General features: G+C 48.1%; 1 protein-coding gene across 1 annotated transcript in view; it reads right to left on the reverse strand.

The window, feature by feature from the left end:
• Positions 1-22,623, reverse strand: part of GAS7 (growth arrest specific 7) — a 138,803-nt gene that overhangs the window by 23,647 nt on the left and 92,533 nt on the right. The window contains exons 9-12 of the mRNA XM_034790254.1: positions 21,805-21,879; positions 17,900-17,978; positions 16,503-16,631; positions 12,008-12,131 (exon numbers count right to left, since the gene is read on the reverse strand). Of these exons, the coding sequence (XP_034646145.1) occupies positions 12,008-12,131; positions 16,503-16,631; positions 17,900-17,978; positions 21,805-21,879 (407 nt within the window). The remainder of the gene's footprint in view (positions 1-12,007; positions 12,132-16,502; positions 16,632-17,899; positions 17,979-21,804; positions 21,880-22,623) is intronic.

Genomic DNA, 22,623 nt, shown 5'->3' on the forward strand with positions numbered 1-22,623 from the left:
AAACTCATGGCGATCGGGGGAGGTCCCGGATGACTGGAAAAAGGCTAATGTAGTGCCCATCTTTAAAAAAGGGAAGAAGGAGGATCCGGGGAACTACAGGCCAGTCAGCCTCACCTCAGTCCCTGGAAAAATCATGGAGCAGGTCCTCAAGGAATCAATTATGAAACATTTAGAGGAGAGGAAAGTGATCAGGAACAGTCAGCATGGATTCACCAAGGGGAAGTCGTGCCTGACTAACCTAATTGCCTTCTATGATGAGATAACTGGCTCCGTGGATGAGGGGAAAGCAGTGGATGTGTTATTCCTTGACTTTAGCAAAGCTTTTGATACGGTCTCCCACAGTATTCTTGCCAGCAAGTTAAAGAAGTATGGGCTGGATAAATGGACTGTAAGGTGGATAGAAAGCTGGCTAGATCGTCGGGCTCAACGGGTAGTGATCAATGGCTCCATGTCTAGTTGGCAGCCGGTTTCAAGCGGAGTGCCCCAAGGGTCGGTCCTGGGGCCGGTTTTCTTTAATATCTTTATTAATGATCTGGAGGATGGTGTGGACTGCACTGTCAGCAAGTTTGCAGATGACACTAAACTAGGAGGCGTGGTAGATACACTAGAGGGTAGGGATCGGATACAGAGGGACCTAGACAAATTAGAGGATTGGGCCGAAAAAAACCTGATGAGGTTCAACAAGGACAAGTGCAGAGTCCTGCACTTAGGATGGAAGAATCCCATGCACTGCTACGGACTAGGGACCGAATGGCTAGGTGGCAGTTCTGCAGAAAAGGACCTAGGGGTCACAGTGGACGAGAAGCTGGATATGAGTCAACAGTGTGCTCTTGTTGCCAAGAAGGCTAACGGCGTTTTGGGCTGTATAAGTAGGGGCATTGCCAGCAGATCGAGGGACGTGATCGTTCCCCTTTATTCGACATTGGTGAGGCCTCATCTGGAATACTGTGTCCAGTTTTGGGCCCCACACTACAAGAAGGATGTGGAAAAATTGGAAAGAGTCCAGCGGAGGGCAACAAAAATGATTAGGGGTCTGGAGGACCCCTTATGACTTATGAGGAGAGGCTGAGGGAACTGGGACTGTTTAGTCTCCAGAAGAGAAGAATGAGGGGGGATTTGATAGCAGCCTTCAACTACCTGAAGGGGGGTTCCAAAGAGGATGGAGCTCGGCTGTTCTCAGTGGTGGCAGATGACAGAACAAGGAGCAATGGTCTCAAGTTTCAGTGGGGGAGGTCCAGGTTGGATATCAGGAAAAACTATTTCACTAGGAGGGTGGTGAAACACTGGAATGCGTTACCTAGGGAGGTGGTGGAGTCTCCTTCCTTGGAGGTTTTTAAGGCCCGGCTTGACAAAGCCCTGGCTGGGATGATTTAGCTGGGAATTGTTCCTGCTTTGAGCAGGGGGTTGGACTAGATGACCTCTTGAGGTCCCTTCCAACTCTGATATTCTACGATTCTATGATTCTATGATTCCTCAGCTGGAGGCCCCCAGACGAGTAGACCTTCCTCCCGAATAAGTCCAAGCGTTTCGCCTCCTTGGCCTTGGGCACAGGGGCTTGCTGGCCATGACGCTCTCGTTCGTTGACCGCAGAGACTACCAGCGAACAAGGAGATGGGTGCAAAAAGAGGAAGTCAAACCCTCTAGATGGGGCGAAGTATTTCCTCTCCACACCCCTTGCAGTTGGTGCACCGGAGGCCGGCGTTTGCCATACCGTCTTGTAGTTAGACTGGACCGTCCGTATAATCGGGAGAGCGATTCTGGAGGGGCCTTCCAGGCTCAGGATGACGACCATGGGGTCCTCCTGCTCTACGGTCTCCTCTGCCTGCAAGCCCAGATTGAGGGCTACCCGGCGGAGCAGGTCCTGATGCGCCCGATGATCAATCGGGGGAGGGCCAGACACTGTTGTGCCCGCCACGGCCTCATCCGGCGAGGAGGAAGAGGTCTGGGCCTTTCGCCCATCCTCGCCTTCCTGCAACCCGTCATCGATTGGTTGCTCCTCTGAGGCCTGTCCCATGGCGTGGGACTGAGACGGTACCGTGCTCAGTGCCGAGTCCACTCCTTCCCGCTCCTGCGGTCTAGAGATCGTTGCCTCCTTGTGAGAGGGCGGGCGGTACCGCGGAGAGCGGGACCGGTACCCTGATGGCCCAGATCTCAAGGCCCTAGACGGGGGGCCTTGCTGGTGGCAGGCCCAGGGTGTCCAGAATGGCCATTGGCCTGGCTGGCCCCATTGAGGATGACCAGAGGCTTCGTAGTCTCTACTGGCCTGTGCCCTGTGGGCATACCTGCCATACCGTCCCGAGTCGGTCTCCGACACCACAGACGGTGATCTTGAGGGCCACGGAGGTACCGTGGAACGGTGCCGGTCCGGGTTTGGAGAGTAGTGTCTCTGCGACCAGGACCTGGAGTAGAGTCTCGCCGATCTGGACCTGGATCGGTACCGGTGACCACGGGACCGGGAATGGCTACGGGTGGCCGGTCTCGGGGAACGTGTAACCGACGCGTCCTGGTGCCGACTCGAGTATGGCTGCTGGGTCGGTGCCGATCGCTTATTGAGGCCCGACGGCTGTGGCGCTTTCTGCGCGGAGGGCAACCGGGAGTCCCCCGAGGCGGAATTCGACCGGGACCGGTGCCGTGAATGGTGCCGAGATGGCGACGGTGATGGGCGCACCATCGCCGGCTTGCCTCTGGATGGCAGTCTCGGCGGAGCGTCCTTAGTTTGTGAAGGGCCCTCAACGGACAATTCAATGAGGACTTTTGCTGCCTCAAAAGTGTCCAGAGTGGAGGGCTGTTCCAAGAGCTCCTCCAGACCTTCTTCCTCACTTGACGCGCCTATCCCGGGGCTCGACGGGCCTTTCGGCGCCGGAGCCACTGACACCAGGACCTGTGCCGGGGCCGTAACGGCCTTAGGCGCACTTGAGGTCTTCGCTGGCGCTGCCCTCTTATGCGGGGAGCGTCCTCGGGCCTTGGGTTGGCCCTTCAATTTTGCCGGCGAAGACGACCGGTGCCGTAAATGCCCCCGCTGGATCGGTGCCGTGGGCTTCGGGTGACCCGCCGGGGCTGGGTCCCGGACCGATGCCAGGGCGCTCCGCACTGAGGCAGATGGTGCCGTCGAAGTGGAGGGCTGCAACGCCGTCTCCATGAGCAGCTGCTTGAGGCGAAAGTCTCTTTCTTTCTTAGTCCTGGGCTTAAAGGCCTTACAGATCTTGCAGCGCTCTTTCTGGTGAGCTTCCCCCAGGCAACGGAGACACGAGTCGTGAGGATCGCTCAATGGCATAGGCTTACGGCACGTGGCACAAGCCTTGAAGCCTTGGGCGTGCGGCATGCCCCGCCGCCCAAGGCCGGTGCCGGGGTTGACCAAACACCTACAACAAGAACTTCAAGTACTTCTAAAGAACTGTTAACTACTAAGCTTAACACTAACAACTAAAGAACTGATAACTGTTGCAGATAACACTAATGACTATGCTAAGGGACACTCTCAGACGAGAGACAGTTGTTCCAACGCCGCCACGGACGGTAAGAAGGAACTGAAGGGGTTGGGTCTGCAGGGATATATATACCCTAGAGCGGGGTGCTGCTCTGACGGGAGGGGGCGAACCCTGCCGACCCGACGGGAGCCGCTAAGGGAAAAAGTTTCCGACGTCCGTGCACGCAGCGCGCGCACACCTAATGTGTAATGGATGTTAACAATCACTCGAAGAAGAACAATGAATTCTGGATTCGCCTGGTAGCAACTCCACAGTTAAGACTGCATTTGAAAATGGGTTTAACATGGGGTATAATCCCTGTTTTCTGCTGAAACTAGATGGCCGAGTTTTAAAAATATATCAGGAAGAAACGGTTACTTACTGTAACTGTGGTTCTTCGAGATGTGATGCAGCCGTGTATTCCACTCAGGTGTGTGCATGCCCAGAGCACCTGAAGCCAAAGAATTTTACCTAACAATACCTGTAGAAGGGTGGCATTCATGCCTCATGGCCATAGCCTGTCCCCTTGGCATATGAGGCGGTACCGCTCTGACCCCCTTCAGTTCCTTCACACCGAATGCCCAGAGATGAGACTCTGATGCAGAGGGGGTGGAGAGTGGGTCGTGGAATACGTCCGCATCACATTTCGAAGAAATACAATTATAGTAAGTAACCGTTTCTCCTTCTTTGAGTAGGTGCAGCCGTGTATTTTATTTAGGTGACTCACAAACAGTACCCCCAGGGGTGGGGCTCAGAGTCTATTTAAACAGACTGCAGGACCACCTTCCCAAATTTTGCATCTACTCTGGATGCCACAGTAATGGCATAATGGTTTGTGAATGTATATCTGTATCGACAACCATGCAGCAGTCCTGTAAATATCCAATATTCAGATGTCACTTAAGAATGCTAGTGATGTAGCCTGTGCTCTCGCAGAACGGGCTTGGACCTGTTCAGGGGGCATAGCTGAAGCTGTTTCATAGGCAGTCTTGATGCAGGGAGTTATCCACTTAGAGTTTGTCTGAGAGGAGATTGCCTGTCCTTTCATACGGTCTGTATCCGACACAAACAGATGAGGTGAAGCATGGAAGAGTTTAGTCCTGTCCAGGCAGAAGGTCAGACATCTTCTGACATCTAATGTGTGAAGGCGCTGCTCCTCTGGTTATGAATGCGGCTTAGAAAAAAACACAGGCAACTATACCACCTTGTTCAAATGAAACTGAGACCACTCTGGTTAAAAACTTTGAGTGTGGTCATAAAGTTACCATGTCGGTCGAGATGTGTGAGAATTCCGCACACTCTCTCCTTGCAGATGTAATGGCTATCAGGAATGTGGTTTTCTGAGACAAAAAGGGCAGTGGACAGGATGCCAGGGGCTTGAATGGAAGGCTCAGAAAGAGCGGCCAAACCCATGTTTAGGTTCCACAAGGGAACAGGCTCTAGGACTGGAGAACGTAATTGGAGAAGTCCTTTTACAAATCTCGTCATCATGGCATTGGAAAAAAAATATTTTCCCTGAACAGGGGAGTTGGGAGGGTGAAACTCTGATACTGCTGCCAGAGGCACTCTCAGTGAACTGAGCACAAGGCCCAATTTCTGAAGATGTAGCAGGTACTCAAAGTTGTCCTGGATAGAAGACTACATCAGTTACATCCCGCAGACCAATCTTCTTCATCCCAATCATGCAGCAACCATGCCGTAAGGTGCAGGGAGCTGAGCACAAGATGGAGGGTGCGGCTCTGGTTCTGAGTGGGCAGGTTGGGATCAGGGCCGGCTCTAGGTTTTTTGCTGCCCCAAGCAAAAAACATTTTGGCTGCTCCCCTCCGCCCCCCATCCCAGCCCTGGACTCCTCGCCGCACCCCCCTGCCGCCCAAACCCTGGGCTCTCCTCCACCACCCGCACCCCCCTACTGCCCCAGCCCTGGGCTCTCATCCCCCCACTCACACTCCCAGCCGTCCCAGCCCTGGGCTCTCCTCTACCCCCCCACCATTGCCCCCCCACACACACACCTCCTGCTGCCCCAGCCCTGGGCTCTCCCCACCCCCCACCTGCACCCTCCTTCCGCCGCAGCCCTGGGTCACTGGTAACTCGCTCCCAGGGCACGTCATTCAGGCAGGAATTTTAGATGTGCACAGAACACAGACAGGACTGGTTCCCATATGGTTACAGAAATGCAGTAAAGTGAAACAATTTTCAGCTTGTGTGATTGGAGGATATCGGGATGCATATTATAAGACTGTCCTCCATAAATGAGGAAAAGTTGAGGTGCCTTTATTATTCTTTTGTTCCACTCTTTCTTTCTATGGGGAATTTGCCAATGCAATATCACTGTCTTCCTTTTAAACAAACAAACAAACAAACAAACAAACCAACAAAAAAGGCAATGGCTGTTGAAAATAGCAATTCCGGTCCTAATAACCACTGGGAAGCATTTCTTGCTCAATTTTATCCTACTTTTTCTACAGCAAGTTACAGTGGATCAGTATATTTGATTTGGGAGAAATGAAGTAACAGCTGCCCAAACTGAGCTTGAGCATTCCTGAATGTTGAGGTGTTCAAATCTGGAAGGCAGGTGCTGGAGGGGGCGGGGGGCCTGTGGCTCCACAGGGGAGCACGGCAGCATGTATGCAGCAGCGTGTCTGGCACTGCGCAAAGCCAGAAACGCTGGTCTGAGTGGCACGGTAAGGGGGCTGGGAGGTTGGAGAAGGGGTAGGAGGTTCCGGGGGCAGTCAAGGGACAGGGAGCAGGGGGGTTGGATGGGGCGGAGGTTCAGGGGGGCAGGGAGAAGGGGGGGTAGATGGGTCAGTGGTTCGGGGGGGCACTCAGGGGACAGGCAGCAGTTGGATAGGCATGGGAGTCCCAGGGGTTTGTCAGGGGACAGGTGGGGGTGGAGTCCTAGGGGGGAACTTGGGGGGGGTCTCAGGAGCGGGCAGTTGGGGACAAGGAGAAGAGAGGCTTAGATAGGGGGTGGGGTTCTGGGGGGCAGTTGAGGCAGGGGTCCCCGGAGGGGGTGATCAGGGGACAGGGAGCAGGGGGGTTGGATGGGTTGGGGTTTCTGTGGGGGGCAGTCGGAGGGAGTGGATGGTGGCAAGGTGGGGCTACCCTCCCTCCCCGTGGAGTGTCCTGTTTTTTGAATGTTAAAATATGGTATCCCTACCCTTCCCAGTGCAGCTCTCCATTCATAGCAGGGCTATAGCATGAAGTCTCAGCTTCCTCACTCCCTCCCTCTTTCCTGTTGGTAGTGACCAAGGAAATTCTGGGAAATGTAGTTCCTTCCCTGCTCCAGGGCTGGCTCTATAGGCAGGGAGCTAACCAAGGAACTACAGCTCCCAGGGCCCCCTGTTGGTTCTTAGCTCCCATGCTGGATCCCAGCTACCCCTGCAAATGGGCTGCCCCAAGCACGTGCTTGCTTTGCTGGTGCCTAGAGCCGCCCCTGGTTGGGATAGGGAGGAAGGGTACGAAAGGATGAACCAATAGCACACTTAAGTGGAATATATGTCTGCATCTACTTGAAGAAGAATTTAGGGTCTAATCTGGCCTGCAGAGTGTGCTCGCTTGTGAGAAGGTCACCACACATTGAGTTGGCAGGCCTGGAAGTTCAAGATCATTTTCCTAGTGATCTGAGCACATTCAATATGGAAATTACTGAGACCAGGTAAACATAGAAGCCCTTGATGGCATTTTAGACTACAATCACCCAGCTGCCTTTTTTAGTTGGTAACACTGCCACAGTATTTGCACTATTCCTTATAGAAAGCATGACATGACGGGCTACAGCAGCGATCTCTCTCTACTCCCACTTAAATGCAGAAAGGAGTTTCCTAAGTGTTTTAGTGAAGAAACGCAGATGACAGTGTTTTGCTGGCACCCAGCCCCAGGTCTGTAGCAGATGCAATCCCAACAGTAGTACAGCAACCCAGTGTTTGCAGGAGAACCAAGTTGTGGTAATGTTAAGGGAAAACCCTGAAAGGACTGGTGAGAATTGTATCAGGACCACTACTCTGAAACGTATCAGGACCAGTGACTGAGGGAGCAGAGCTGCTCCGAGTGATACAGGTTGACAATTCAGGGTACTTATGGGGCAGATTTGCCATTGCTGCTCAAGGTTTGCACAGTGGTAAATGTGCTTTTTTCCCCCCATCTATGCCTGTTAAAGTGAGTCAGCTCTTTCCTTTCACATGCAGACTCTGCAACACTTATTCACTCCTTTGTCACTTATCAACATGGCACCTCGGCACCTCACAGTCTTTGATGAAGGTAGCTGCACAACTCCCATGAGGGAGGGCAGTGCAATTCCCACCATTTCACAGAGCAGGAACTGCAGCCCAGAGAGGCTAAGTGACTAGCCCAAAGGCACACAGGGAATGCGTGACACAGCAGGGAAGTGAACCTGGGTCTCCCCAGGCCACGGCTAGCATCCTAACCACCAGACCATCCAGCCTCTTTAAGATTGCAAGACTAGACTACTCTAATATTCTCTGTATGGGGACTATCATGTGTGACTGCTTGGAAGATGAAGCTTGTGCAGAAATACAACAGCCTGCTTGTTAGGGGGTGCCTTTACCAATGTGCTTTGTAAGCTGCACTGTCTGCCTAGCAGGTTCCAAGTACAGATCAAAATGTCCATTTGGATCTTCAAAGCACTCTCAGGGATAGGCGCCGACTCCGTGGGTGCTCCTGGGCCGGAGCACCCATCGGGAAAAATCAGTGGGTGCAGAGCAGCTCCGCACCCCCCCCCCAGCTCACCTCTGCCTCCTCCCCTGAGCGCACTGCGTGCCCGCTTTTCCCCCCTAGCTCCCAGCGCTTCCTGCTGCGAAACAGCTGTTTTGCAAGGCTGGGAGGGAGGGGGAACGTGGCGTGCTTGGGGAAGAGGTGGGGCCAGGGCGGGGATTTGGGGAAGGGGTCCAATAGGGGCAGGGAGGGGGCGGAGTTGGGGTGGGGACTTTGGGAAAGGGATGGGGTGGAGAAAGGGTGGAGTTGGGGCAGGGGGGCAAGCACCCACCGGCGTCAGGGAAAGTTGGCGCCTATGCTCTCAGGTTTGGAGCCTGGAAGACCACCTCTCCCTGTGCCAAACTGCTGGTTATAAGCAGTGGAGCTCCAGGGGCAGGGGCAGCATGTTCTTTAGGAATACACTAGCCTCTGGAATTCCCTTCCCCCTACTCCACCAGAGCCTGGATTTTTGGCCTTCTGCATATACTGTAAGAGCTGTATTTTCCCCTAGCATTTGGAGAGAAGACGGATGGAAGGGGATGTTATTTTGCTTGTTGGCAGGCAGCCATAGCTGTAATTATCAGGGTAAGATGGGCAGCTCGTAAACAATTTATTATATGAGTTTCCATCTCATTTCTTGCTGTGACACATCAAAGGACATAGAGCCTGGGGCGAGCACTGAGTTATTATTATACACAGCAATGAATAAGCTGCATTCTATGTATTCCAGCACCATTTTCCTTGCGCTCTGTCTCAGACAGTGTCCAGGGCCTTGGCAATGGAGCAGCATTCCGGGGGCAATTAGCTAGCTACCTCCAGATCATGGATTTTACTTGCACTAGCTGCGGTTTCTGCCAAGGCAGCAGAGCCCAGCCTGTGCTGGAGGCACTCAGCACCTCTCCGGATTTGGCTCTTTCAGACATCTTGGGGCTGAGCACCAGGAAAACCTTGGGTTAGATTAGATGGGCTGAGGCCCAGCCTTTCTTTGAAAGAGTAAATCTGCTTTCCGGATTAAGCTATTCATTAGGGATGCAGGGTCACTGTGGTGAAGGCCCCCCCTGTGGCGTGGCTGCCATACTGCACATTGCAGCACAGCTGGCTGCCAATGGGGCTCCTGGCCCTGCAGCATAGATCCCAGGAAGAGAAAGCACAGAGTAGGGAGCTCAGGCTTCTGTGGGGCAACTCCAGATCATGTGCACACGTCCCTTTCTGCCTGTTCCCGTGCTCTGCCAGATCCAGGAGGAGTCTAGTGGTGGGTGCCAGGGAATGGGGAAGAGCCCCAAGCCTGGTGGGTGCATGTGTGTATGCAGGCAATAGCATGTGAGTGTGTGGCAGCATTCAGAGCTTGGGTGGGGGGGGTTCAGACCTGAGGCGTGGTTGGGTGGGGGGTTCTCAGGATGGGGGAGATAGGTGTGGAGGGAATAGGGTTGCCAGGCATCTGGTTTTTGACTGGAATGCCTGGTCGAAAAGGGACCCTGGCGGCTCTGGTCGGCACCGCCAACTGTGCCGTTAAAAGTCCAGTTGGCGGCGGGGGCCCGGGCCTAGGGCAGGCTCCCTGCCTGCCCTGGCTCCGCGTGGCTACCAGAAGCGGCTGCCAGATCCTGGCGGCCCCTAGGCACATGGGCGGCCAGGGAGGATCCAGTGTTTCACTCAGAACATATGGCCAATCTGCAGACAGTGGAGCATGTGATACCTGCACCACTGACAGCTATTTTGGGTACAAAAGTCAGCGATTTATGGAAGTTTTGGAAGATGCAGCCACATCCCTTGCAAGGCTGTCTGTGGACAGCTTCTGCTGCTGCCTCTGTGCTCCTTATCAACTCCAACAGGAGCCAGAGGATCTGTTTGATTTACAGATAGGCAAAAATAAACTATTATATAAAAAAAAACATTGTTTTGATGATGTTCTCAGATCATGTGTTGTCCCAAATGGATCATCCCACGGCTCTCTCCTGCCACCTAGTGGACAGAATCAACCAACATATTCATAGGTTTATAAAGGCCAGTAATTGTGAAAGCTATGAAGAATAAAGCCCAGATACTCAAATGTACTTAGATGCCTAAACCTCAGATTTAGGTGTCTAAGTCGTAGTGTTAGGCACCACTGAGTCCACAAAACCCCTACTTAGCTGCCACTGAACCCTGCAGGTGTTAAATTCACGTGGCACCTAACTTTTTGCTGTAACAGTTCCCTAGCTGCCTAAATTTCTGCACTGGGGTATGCGCACTTCTGCCTAAATTCTACTGCAATCCATGAACCGGGTGATACCTGCGGGAAGATACCTGTGGGGCCTAATCTGGTAGGCATGTTCAGAGACTGACTGCCAGATTGGGCCCCATTCAAAATCTGGCTGGAGGAGGTCGTTCGGTCACTGTCAGCCTTGTAACCCTGGGTGTCTTGTGCCTGCGCAACTTAGGTCCAGAGCTCTGACCCCAACAGCCTGCCAGCAACCCACAAGCCTCATGCACATTGACCTGCAGATGGGTCATCAATGAGATTGGGACCAAAGCACACAGGCGTTAGAGCTTCTCAGTGACAGGGTAGTAGGCAATATTTACCATTGGCAAAACAATGTATTTTCCCCACATCCTGTTCTTGGAAATAGCTGGACCAGTTTTGTTGGAACTTTCCAAAAAACTTTAGAGTAAGGCAGACACCAGGCATGGAGAATTTTACCCTGAACAGTTAAAGTTTGGTGAAGTTATAAGGGTCTTATAGTAGAAAGTACTGGCCAACTTCAACTAGGGGTTTTGCTGACTAACTGGAAGGAGTGGGATAGAAATCATAGGCCAAATTGTCTTTCAATAGATTTGTAAGTCCAATCTAAGACATGTTGGGCCCCTCTTCTTTCTACCCACACCACTCTTACTGAGGGCCCCAGTGACCTGGGGGGAGGGATAGCTCAGTGGTTTGAGCATTGGACTGCTAAACTCTGGCTTGTGAGCTCAATCCTTAAGGGGGCCACTTAGGGATCTGTGGCAAAAATCAGTACTTGGTCCTGCTAGTGAAGGCAGGGGGCTGGACTCAATGACCTTTCAGGGTCCCTTCCAGTTTTATGAGATAGGTATATCTCCATATATATATATACACACATACATACCTTTTTCTGGCCAAACCTAAGAGCCTTTACTCCATTTTCGCCCACCTCTGCTGCTTTTCACTCTGTCAGCCATCCTCTCCTTGCCGAGATCTTTTCCTCCCAGCTTTTCAAAATAATATCCTCTCCTGGTTTCCCTCCTGCCTCCCTGACAGTTTCTTCTATTTCCCTTTTGGTGGGTCCTCCTCCGCCCTGTCAGTGGGGTATCCCAATGCTGTACCCTTTGCTCCCTGCTAGTCTCACATGACTCCCTGTCTCTCATCAGCTCACGGGGTTCAGGTAACAGCTCTACGCTGCTGACTCTCAAATCTCTTTCCACCATTGATGTTTCTCCTTCCATCCAATTTCCTAGCTTGGCCTGTCTCGCCGATATCACCTCTTGGATGTCTTGTCATCCGGTAAGCTTACCATGGCCAAAATCAAGCTCCTTCTCTTCCTTCCCAAATCTTCTCTGGTTCCCCGCTTCTCTATCATTGTTGACAACATCCCCATCCTCCACACCACTCAGACCCACAATCTGGTGGTTACTTTTTCCTCCCTCCTTTTCCTTCCCCCATACATGCAAATTCTGCTGCTGCTTGCTCATCACCTCGCCAGGAACATCTTTTTTTCCCCATCCCAACAGCCTCATCTCTCATTCTGGCCTCCTTTGCACCCCACCTCATCTACTGCAACATACTGGCTTCCCTAATTCAGTTTGCCAGATATGAACCTCAAGCCTCACCCACTCACCAGCCTGAGTGGACTTCCGCCTCGCTTTCTTGATCTCCTCTTCTGTCTTGTTGCTGAGCTTTATCTCCAACTGCTGGGTTTTCATTTCCAGATCCTTCTGCCTCTCTGTCAGGGCTTTCCGGGCCTTGAATAAACAAAGCACACCAGACATGCCTTACAGGAGAAGAACTTCCAGCTGCCTCATGATGTCTATAGAGTCCGTCTCCTCCCAAATGAAATCACCCCTGTACAGAAAGTAGGTACTCTGTAGTGATATGTATGTTGGGGACATTTTATGTCACCCAATGTGTCCTTTAAAGCCCGGTTTTCATCAGCTTCAGCCAGCCTGTCTCAGCAGTGATTAGGTTTGAGGACAGAAACCTCTCGTTTGCTAACCAAGAAGCCAAGTGAAAAGCTGAGGGAATTGTCCCTCCTGACTTAGATTGAAAACCCTCTATGGCAATGACAATACAAGCTGCACAGGTGATCATGCACCAAGTGGCACAGAGCCCTTGTTAGGACTGCTCTTGATGGCTCTGTGGTCTGCTTAACAAGCCACAGACACTGGGGACCTGGCCAGGCAATTTCAAGAGAAGAAATGACAACTTACAAGAACCCGGGTGTTACCCTATAGTCAATGACCCATTAGAGCTCGGTGAAATTTTCTGGATGAATCATTTATTAGCCAAAATGTAGTTTTAAATCAGCTGGAGCTAGTAGTGAGTACAATAAGTGGGTTTCCCATATTGTAGGTGAGTACTCTAAGCACTGGACGCTTGGGTCCGCGGGGGGTGGGTCTCAATTTCCTCTTGAAGCTGTTCCATTCTGTATAATTAATCAACTATTCATTGCAGCAGGGACTGGAACCCACATGCCCCCCAGATCACTGGGCTTACAGAGTCACTCTTCTGCTCTTTCTCTGGCTCAATACATATTTAATATTAAACAAAGTGCTACAGCTTTAGCAGGAGAGACTGCAAGAGCCCACCCCAGCCCCAGAATATCCGATAGCTCAGTGGATGTGGCCCTTGGCTATAACCCTAGAAACCCAAGTTCTAGTCCCTTGTGCCTGATGTAGAGCAAGACTATGACCTTAAGTCTTGCACTTTAAAAGCAAGAGCCCTAACCACCAGCCTATAGGATCTGGAGTGGGGGGTACCTCTTCCTTTAGTGGCTTTGTGAATGGCATCTCCAAATTTCATTTGCTTTTAATAGAAAAAGTGGTTTAAAATACCCAGAATCTAAGCGATACATTCATATGACCCAAAATGTTTGTTTCACTGAGAAAACCAAAGAATTTTCATTTTGGGTTGATCTGAAATGAACTGGGGTTGGGTTTTTGGTTTGACCAACAAACTGATGAACTGATTATTGCTCAGCTTTAGTCCGATGTAGCGAGGACTCGTGTTATAAGGGTTAGCGATATTAAACATCAGATTCATTTGATAATCCTAATTGCTGCCCCATTACCCACAGGTCTTATGTTAGGGACACAAAGGCCTCTCCATTTTGTTCCTGTTACCTTCTGGGGTGGTTGGTTGGGGTCCCCATCTCCAGCAGCTGCTAAGGGGGGGACACTGCCACCCCCAATTTGACAGATGTGCACTCGTGTCATCAGACGAAGGGCTGCTGCCCTCCCCACATAGTGCAGACACACTGGCAAACTGAAATCTGGTGGCCCAGAGTGCAAGGGGTTTCCCTGTGATGAAGGGAAACCCTGCAGAGAAACTGGCGATCTGGGTCAGGTCTGGGGCTTGAAGGGAGATGGGGCACTGCAGGAGGGAGGGAGAAGCCATGGGTCTAATCTTTCTGTCTTGGGGCACAAGAACAGGTGAAATTAAAAGGTGGAAAATTCAAAACTGATAAAAGAAAATACTTTTTCACACAATGTGTAATCAACCTATGGAACTCACTGCCACTGGATGTCACTGAGGCCCAAAACTTACCAAGAATTAAAGGGGGATTGGACATTTTTTATATTACAAAAATATCCAGAGTTATCATAGTAAACACTAAAAGGAGAGAACGTTGAAAGGAATACAAACCCTCCTGCTACCAGGCTCTAAGTATGAGGGCCTAAGAGGAGACTTTCATGGGGAGTCATTGCCCCACATCTGCTACTGCAGGGTTCTGGCACTTTCCTCTGCAGTGGCAGGTGCTGGCCACTATCAGAGACAGGATCCTAGACTAGCTAGTCCTCAGGTGTGATGCAGCCTGGCAATGCCTACATTCCTATGACATGTAAGTACAAGGCTTGGGGGGTGTGCCACAGCTTCTTGCTCATGCCCTCGCCTCTTGCAATGGGTGAGAGTAATTACAGGAAGGGAGGTCCAATGGCTACGGTACTGCACAGAGATGCAGGGGATCTGCTTTCAATTTCTGACTCAGACACAGGCTTCCTGGGTGACCTTAGGCAAGTTCCTCAATATATTCTGTGCCTCAGTTCCCCTCTGTAAAAGCACGGATAGCATTTCCCTGCACCACAGCAGTGTTGTGAGGATAAAATTCATGAATGATTGTGAGGCAATGATGAAAGCAGTGCAGATAGTCCAAAAATATGAATCATCTCCAGTCACCAATGGAGCAAGCCAGACACTCAGCCCTTGCAATACTGTCCATTGAAAAAAAAAATTGTTGGAGATCTGGGCTCCTTCAATGTGCCAAATGAATTCATATACAAAAAGGCTTTCACAGTGCAATTCAGAATGAGTTTAATCTACAGAGTGCTTTATATCAGCCTGTTTCTGTGTAGCAGAGATAAAATATAAAGCTAGACAGCCAGGGAAGAAAAAGTTTATCTTGGACAGCAAGCAAAAAAGGGCTCAGTTCACCTGCTCTAGCAAAGGGCTTTTCAGGGTCTAAGCATTTAAGACCAAGGTTGTTAAAAATCATGATTACAAACTGATTTTTAAATTCAAATTCTTATTTTTAATGTGTTGATCAGATTTTGTTATTTGCATGGTGCTTGTTCTTTACTGTCTTCTTATTCTATAGTCTTCAATTGTGAATGTGGATGTCTTGAACTTTTCTTTAGTTTTCTGATATAGAATTTCAGGGATTTTTTCTGTTTTCTTTTCTTTTCTTTTTTTTTAAACATTTTAATCTGAAGTTGCAGTAACAAAATTTTAAATTAGTTTTTCCATAGTCTTAATCTGATTTAAATTAACAATTTATTTAAAAAATCAAGTGATTTAAATAATGATTTAAATCAATCACCTTGATTTAAATTGCTCCATCATGTTAACAGACCTAATTTGAGAGTATAATTACTGCCACTGTACATGCAGGTGAGGAAACTGTAGGCACACATTATCATGTTACCCACCTGTGAATACATTTACCCTTTCTGTATGCACAGTTGCTGAGGTTACCTAAATACACAAGTTAGACGTGTTTTGCACAAGATGTTGCCTGTTTAGTTAAAAATCAGGCCAACACTCTTTTGCACCCTGTAACATATTGGAGATTTTGACGTAATTTGGAGGCTGCTATTTGTGTATGTGCTGAGTTACACACCGACATCCCAGCTCTGGAATAATGGCTCTCTACATCGACTTCACAGGCAATTATTGGTGGGTTAATTTTGCAGCTTTGAAAGATTTTGAGAGAGGAATATTTGGTGTTGGGCTTAGAGGGCATTGAAGCTGATGGTAATGGAGCCTGGCAGAGGGCTATCTCCTTTGTCTGTGTCATGCTGAGCAGATGCCACCCAAGGGGTCTGTATTTGTTTTCTGATCCACTGATTTAATTATCCCTCTGGATAAATGGTTGGATAATGCTTGCTTCAGACATGAGTCTAAAGAACTTAGCACAGCTGGGAAAAGTGCTTTCCATGTAAGCAGTGCAGACTGACAGTTTTCCATGTGCTGTGTCCCTGGCGGTCTGGGAAGGCAATGTGATGTGCACTCCAGCATATAGTTTGGTTCCTGTGAGAATACTCAGCAGGGACTTAACAACCAACACCTGGATCATTCAGCAGTATTGTGTTTCGGCTTCATACAGGACACAAACAGTGCTGGCACCTGGCTTTTCCTGCCCTTTCTCCAGTCAGAGAGTCAGTCAGGAGAAGGGGTGGAGCATGACCTCAGCTGTCTGCTGAAGGTGTATGTACAACAGGCAGAGGCTTTGCTGGTGACCTTAGGTGACCCAAGTTAGATTGACATCCCTGCCAGGCCCTGTCTGGCTAATGTGAGCATGGAGCATGCATCAGGATGGATATTTTCACCTAATGCCATAGCAATATATTAACTTAGAGAGTGAGAAGGGTTGGGTTAGAGACACAATTCAGTGTAACAAAAATATCTCCAGACATGACGCTGCCTCCCTGGTTTCCTATTAATCACCAGAACAGAACAAGACTTTAGGAGTTTAGCACGGGAGACCACACACAGCCTCTGGCAGAGTTCTCTCCTGTGTAGTTAGAAGCTGAAGAGAAGCATTCCATGAGTTGTTTTTTCTTGTCACCCAGATGAGATTATCCCACCAAAGCTCACTCTGCTTCATTCTCTGCTCTTACCTTTTCTACTGCTGTGTAGCGACTAGCCAGCTGCTTCCTTAAATCCGCGATGTGATGGTCATATTTCTTCATGTCTTTCTTAAAGTTCTCTCTGAAGTTGAGCAGTGGTTTCTCCACCTCACTCTGGAGCTGGGAATGACAATAGAAAGGGGCACTGGGAAGTGCAAACAGCCAAGCGCTGATCAGGAGCATAACAAGACTGGATGAAGTTAGCTGTTTCTCCTGAAAGGCTTGCTCACAATGGACAAGAATGCGGTGCTCATACTTAGCCAGAGATGTAATTTTAGCAGCATGATGGCAGAATGGACTAAGGATCTTTCCCTTCCCAAAGAAAGCCTGGAGCAAAGCTGCCTCCACCCCAACCCATCAGTTAAGGGAGCACAGGAGAAATTTCTCAAAGGTCACAAATTCTTAAGCTCTTGCTATCCTCTCTCATTGGAAAGCCTGAAACCTTTAATCTCCAATAGAGATACTTGTAACAGCCACCGTCACAATGCCTCGTACACAGGTAACGGATTTCCCCAGCCCACGCCCTGGGGGGATAGTGCTGTTATCCCCATTTTCTGATGGGAACTGAGGCCCAGAGAGAGAGAGTGTGACTTACCCCAGGTGATCCAGGGAGCCAGTGGCAGGACCAGGAATTAAACCCAAACCTCCTGTGCCTTAACCACAAGACTGTCCCCGCCCCAGCTCGAAGGTGGCAGGAAGCTGTCTCTCCCAGGTGCAGTGCAGGCATCACAGTCACACCCTGAGTTCTCCAGTGAACTGGGACCACACAGACTGTCAGTGCATCCCTCACTGCAGGTGGCCTTGGACAACAGTGAGTGGGAGGGAGGGAGGAAAGAAGGGAGTGGGACTATGGCTCTGTCTCTTTCCCTTTGCATTGGGAAATCGCATGCTGCTCAACATACTTGGACAGAGGTGGCTCTGTGCTCCACTGAGCAAATGGCCTGCAGTGTTTTCCAGCCCTCTCATCAGGTGTGCAAGAGGAAGGAGGTGTCTTGGTCCCCCCCCACATAACCCCTGCACATGAGCTGGCCACACATTGGCCTGTGAGTTTGAATCCTGCTGCTACAGCCAAGACTATTGGTCCCCTTTGCCTTTTGGTGTCAGTGTCCCTCTCTGTAGGACAGGGTGATAATAATAATACTCCCCCATCTGACTCTTAGGTTCTGTTCCCAGCTCTGGCAGCAGAGTGGGATCTAACGGGTTAGAACAGTGTTGCAGAGAGCATAGGAAAACACACAGCTTTGACAGATTTCCTTAGTGCTCTCAGATGTTTGCCATTTGGACCACCTGTGTATGTTCATATTTTCCTTATTAATATCCCCCAAAGGCTAGACCACTACCAAACTCCTGGAGAATGCTCTGTGTGAACAAAGGAGCTTGCAGATTACCTTAGAGGAAAATTTGAGATGAACCTCTGCCTCATCCGCCAGACTTTTCTTCAGCTGGGCCCAGGCCTCGCCTAAGGTGCTGAAAAACACAATGCATCACTGGTCAGTGCCCTGATCTGTGCCTTGTACCCATGCATGACCCCCACTGGAATTCATGAGGCAACCTTTCATTTGTGCAGTGTATCAGCCCCTGCATTGTATCATACTCAATATACATGTATGCACCATTCAACTACTACAGCTTAATCAATCAGACTGTTGTCCCCTCCAGCATTAAGACAGTAGTACCAGTTCACACCTCTCACATCTCAGACACAAAGACCTGGACAGCCCCCTCCCAATAGAATTCCCTCACATTAGCTAATGGAAAATGTACAGTCATTAAAACCTTCTATCATCCACAATGTTTAGAATCCCAGCGCCTGCAGACCTCTGAAACCCTGTGTACAAAAGTGGTTTAGCTGCATGTCTGCTTCATAGCCCTCAGTTCCGTCTTAAAGACACCTGCCGCTGAAAACATTGTCACATCTCCAGGCAAATCACCGAAATGCACACAGTGTCCCACTTTCCACAGTGAAAATGATGGAAATAAAAGAGGCTATGGAAAGGGACCTCCAATTACAGGCAGTCAAGAGAGCAACAGTAGCAGAGTGCCCAGAAGGCAAAAAGCCAAATAATGGTAGGATCAGATTAATATTTTCAAATTAACACTGAATTTCATCTTTCATTGTAAGCAGGAATTCAATCTATGGATTTGTTTTTGTTTCTGTATGAAGATAAGTGTACCCTCCCCAAATTTACAACACCTAATCTGTGAGTGAAGGCTGAATTTCTAGAGGATTTCAAGTAAATCTAGTATTCAGATGATGAGTAAAAATAAACTAAAAATGTTTCCTTTATGGAATGCCTCTAGCTGCTCCAAGTCTGCCTGTAGGAAGGTCCAGCTTTCTGACCCGCATAGCAATACATTCGGTACACAAGTTTGATAGATCCTGAATTCTGTCTCAGTACAAAGACATTTTTGCATCCATAAGTGAGACATGGACTTCATGCTGGAGGTGGCAAGCTCTGTTCACTGAAGAACATCCAGTTTGTTGCAGCCGTTTGAACTCTGTGTGCAGCTAGGTAGATGAACACATCAATGCTCTCCACAGAATCCAACCCCACCTGCACAGAACCTTAGACTTCCCCAGAAACACACACCACACACTGAGTCTGCACACAGATGGCAGTGATGAATTGGAGAAGCTGCTGCTCAGCTTGTAATCAAGGTGTGGTGTTATACAGTGAAGGGGATTAATGTGTGGTGGGTAAAGGTGTTTCTTGCACTGGAAGAAGAAGGAAGCTCTCTGTGAAGCTGTGGAATCTCTCGCTGCCAGTAGAAAGGTGCTGGGTCATGTTAGGACACAGATAAGAGATGTCCCATAACTTGGCTTTCTTTTGTTTGAAGTATTTGCCTGGATGGCTGTCCCGCTTACCTAACTTTAAACTAGGGCTGTCAAGCGATTAAAAAAATTAATCACGATTAATCACACAATTTAAAAGAATAATCGTGATTAATCACACGATTTATCGCACTGTTAAACAATAACAGAATACCATTTATTTAAACAGTTTTGGATATTTTCTACATTTTCAAATACATTGATTTCACTTACATCACAGAGTACAAAGTGTACAGTGCTCACTTTATATTTATTTTTTATTACAAATATTTCCACTGTAAAAAAGAAAAGTACTGTAACAGTATTTTCAATTCACCTAATACAAGTACTGTAGTGTAATCTGTTTATCATGAAAGTTGAACTTACATATATAGAATTATGTACAAAAAAATAACTGCATTCAAAAATAAAACAATGTAAAACTTTAGAGTCTACAAGTCCACCCAGTCCTACTTATTCAGCCAATCGCGCAAACAAGTTTGTTTACATTTGCAGGGCATAATGCTGCCCGCAATCATGTGCCTATCACCTGAAAGTAAGAACAGGCGTTCTCATGGTGCTGTTGTAGGCGGCGTTGCAAGATATTTATGTGCCAGATGCGCTAAAGATTCATATGTCCCTTCATGCTTCAACCACCATTCCAGGGGACCTGCGTCCATCCTGATAATGAGTTTTGCTCGATAACCATCCAAAGCAGTGCGGACTGACACATGTTCATTCTCATTAGCCGAGTCAGATGCCACCTGCAGAAGGTTGATTTTCATTTTTGGTGGTTTGGGTTCTGTAGTTTCCGCATCTGACTTGCTCTTTTAAGACTTCTGAAAGCATGCTCCACACCTCGTCCCTCTCAGGTTTTGGAAGGCACTTCAGATTCTTAAACATTGGATCAAGTGCTGTTGCTATCTTTAGAAATTTCACATTTGTACCTTCTTTGCGTTTTGTCAAATCTGCTGTGAAAGTGTTCTTAAAATGAACATGTGCTGGGTCATCATCCGAGACTGCTATAACGTAAAATATATGGCAGAATGTGGGTAAAACAGAGTAGGAGACATACAATTCTCCCCCCAAGGAATTCAGTCACAAATTTAATTAATGTATTAGTTTTTTAACGAGCATCATCAGCATGGAAGCATGTCCTCTGGAATGTTGGCCGAAGCATGAAGGGGCATACGAATGTTTAGCATATCTGGCACGTAAATACTTTGCAATGCCAGCTACAAAAGTGCCATTCTCACTTTCAGGTGACATTGTAAATAAGAAACAGGCAGCATTACCGCCCGTAAATGTAAACAAACTTGTTTGTCTTAGCGATTGGCTGAACAAGAAGTAGGCTCCAAAGTTTTACATTGTTTTGTTTTTGAGTGCAGTTATATAACAAAAAATCTACATTTGTAAGTTGCACTTTCATGATAAAGAGATTGCACTACAGTACTTGTATGAGGTGAATTGAAAAATACTATTTCTTTTGTTTGCCATTTTTACAGTGCAAATATTTGTAATAAAAAATAATAATGTAAAGTGAGCACTGTCTACTTTGTGTAGGGTGTTAAAATTGAAATCAATATATTTGAAAATGTAGAAAAAAATCCAAATATATTTAATAAATTTCAATTGGTAGTCTATTTTTAACAGTGCAATTAAAACTACAATTAATTGCGATTAATTTTTTTAATTGCGATTAATTTTTTTTAGTTAATTGCGTGAGTTAACTGCAATTAATCGACAGCTGAACTTTAAACCCTTTTAAATGGTTTTTGTTCAGTAAATGAATTCTATTATAAGGATTTATAATTAGAGACCATTAATTGTGAAACCAACTCCTAGCACCCCTGTACTCTAGCCCCCAAAAGATTCTCCTGGTCTTCTCTTGAACACATCTAGTGACGGGGCCTCCACATCAGTGACTTCTGTCAATGGCACAGAAACGTGCTAGTGCAGGGAAACTAAAGCAGTGTACATGAGCCCTCCCCTGCCTTCTTTGGCATATCACTTCTGGGCATCCTACCTCCTCCCCAAGGCAGACACAGCGCAAAGGAGAGAGGCTCTCTCCTTTTGCTCCACGGGAGGAAAGAACCCAGGATTAGAAGATGCTGTTGCATCTCCCTCTATCCTGATGCTACTGGGTCCCCTGAGGGACAGCAATCAGCAACTTCATTTAATGCACAGATCCCTCTGTGATTCCAGCAATGCAGTGCTGCCATGTGCTGAACCCCAAGAATTGCTGTAGTTTAGAACAGCTATAATATTAAACATAAATGATTAAAATTTTTAATATTTTGCACAACTGCTCTTAAAAACATACTGGCCCTGTCAATCAATGGACTACTGCTCCAGAAGGTTCTATCCCCCACTAACAAAGCCAGGATAATAGTCTGAATCACCCATTGCTCTATGGAGGGCCTCAAGAGAAGAGCATGTGCCTAAGTTAGGGGAAATGCCTTTTGTGCAAAGGCTCCTTACCCTTCTTCTTGAGCAGCCAGTGAGTTCTGAGACAGTTTGGACAAGTTCTTGGCATATTCTTCCTCAATCTTTATCCTACAGAAAACAGACAGCAGTGAACATATATTAAATATGGACAAAACCACCACATGGCAAAGTAAATCATCAGATTTTCCAGTGGGGCCTTACTCATGAGTGTTTCTTTTTATCTCCTATTATAATCAACCTGTGGAACTCACTGATAAAAGATATTGTTGACCCATAAGAATGGTCAGACTGGGGCAAACCAATGATTCAGCTAGCCCAGTATCCCATGTTCTGACAGTGGACAGTGCCAAATGCGTCTGAGGCACTTCTGAGTGATCCATCCCCTGTTGTCCAGTCCCATCTTCTCATAGTTGGAGGTCTAGGGACACCCAGAGCATGGGATTGTATCCCTGACCACCCTGGCTAATAGCCATGGATGGATCTATGCTCCATGAACTTATATAATTCTTTTCTGAACTCAACTATACTTTTGGTCTTAACAACATCCCCTGGCAGAGAGTTCCAAAGTGTGTGTGTATTGTGTAAAGAAGTACTTTGTTTCAAACCTGCTGCCTATTAATTTAATAAAGTTCTTGTATTAGGAAAGGGCTAAATAACACTTCTCTATTCATATTCTCCATATCATTCATAATTTTATAGACTTCTACCATACCCCCCTTAGTCTAAAATGAACAGTCCCCGTCTTTTTAATCTCTCCTCATATGGATGTTTTTCCATACCCCTAATAATTTTTGTTGCCTTTCACCATACCGTTTCCAATTCTAATATATCTTTTTTGAGGTAGGGCAACCA

The sequence above is a fragment of the Trachemys scripta genome, chromosome 14 (assembly GCF_013100865.1).
Source record: "Trachemys scripta elegans isolate TJP31775 chromosome 14, CAS_Tse_1.0, whole genome shotgun sequence".
Taxonomy (NCBI): Eukaryota; Metazoa; Chordata; order Testudines; family Emydidae; genus Trachemys; species Trachemys scripta.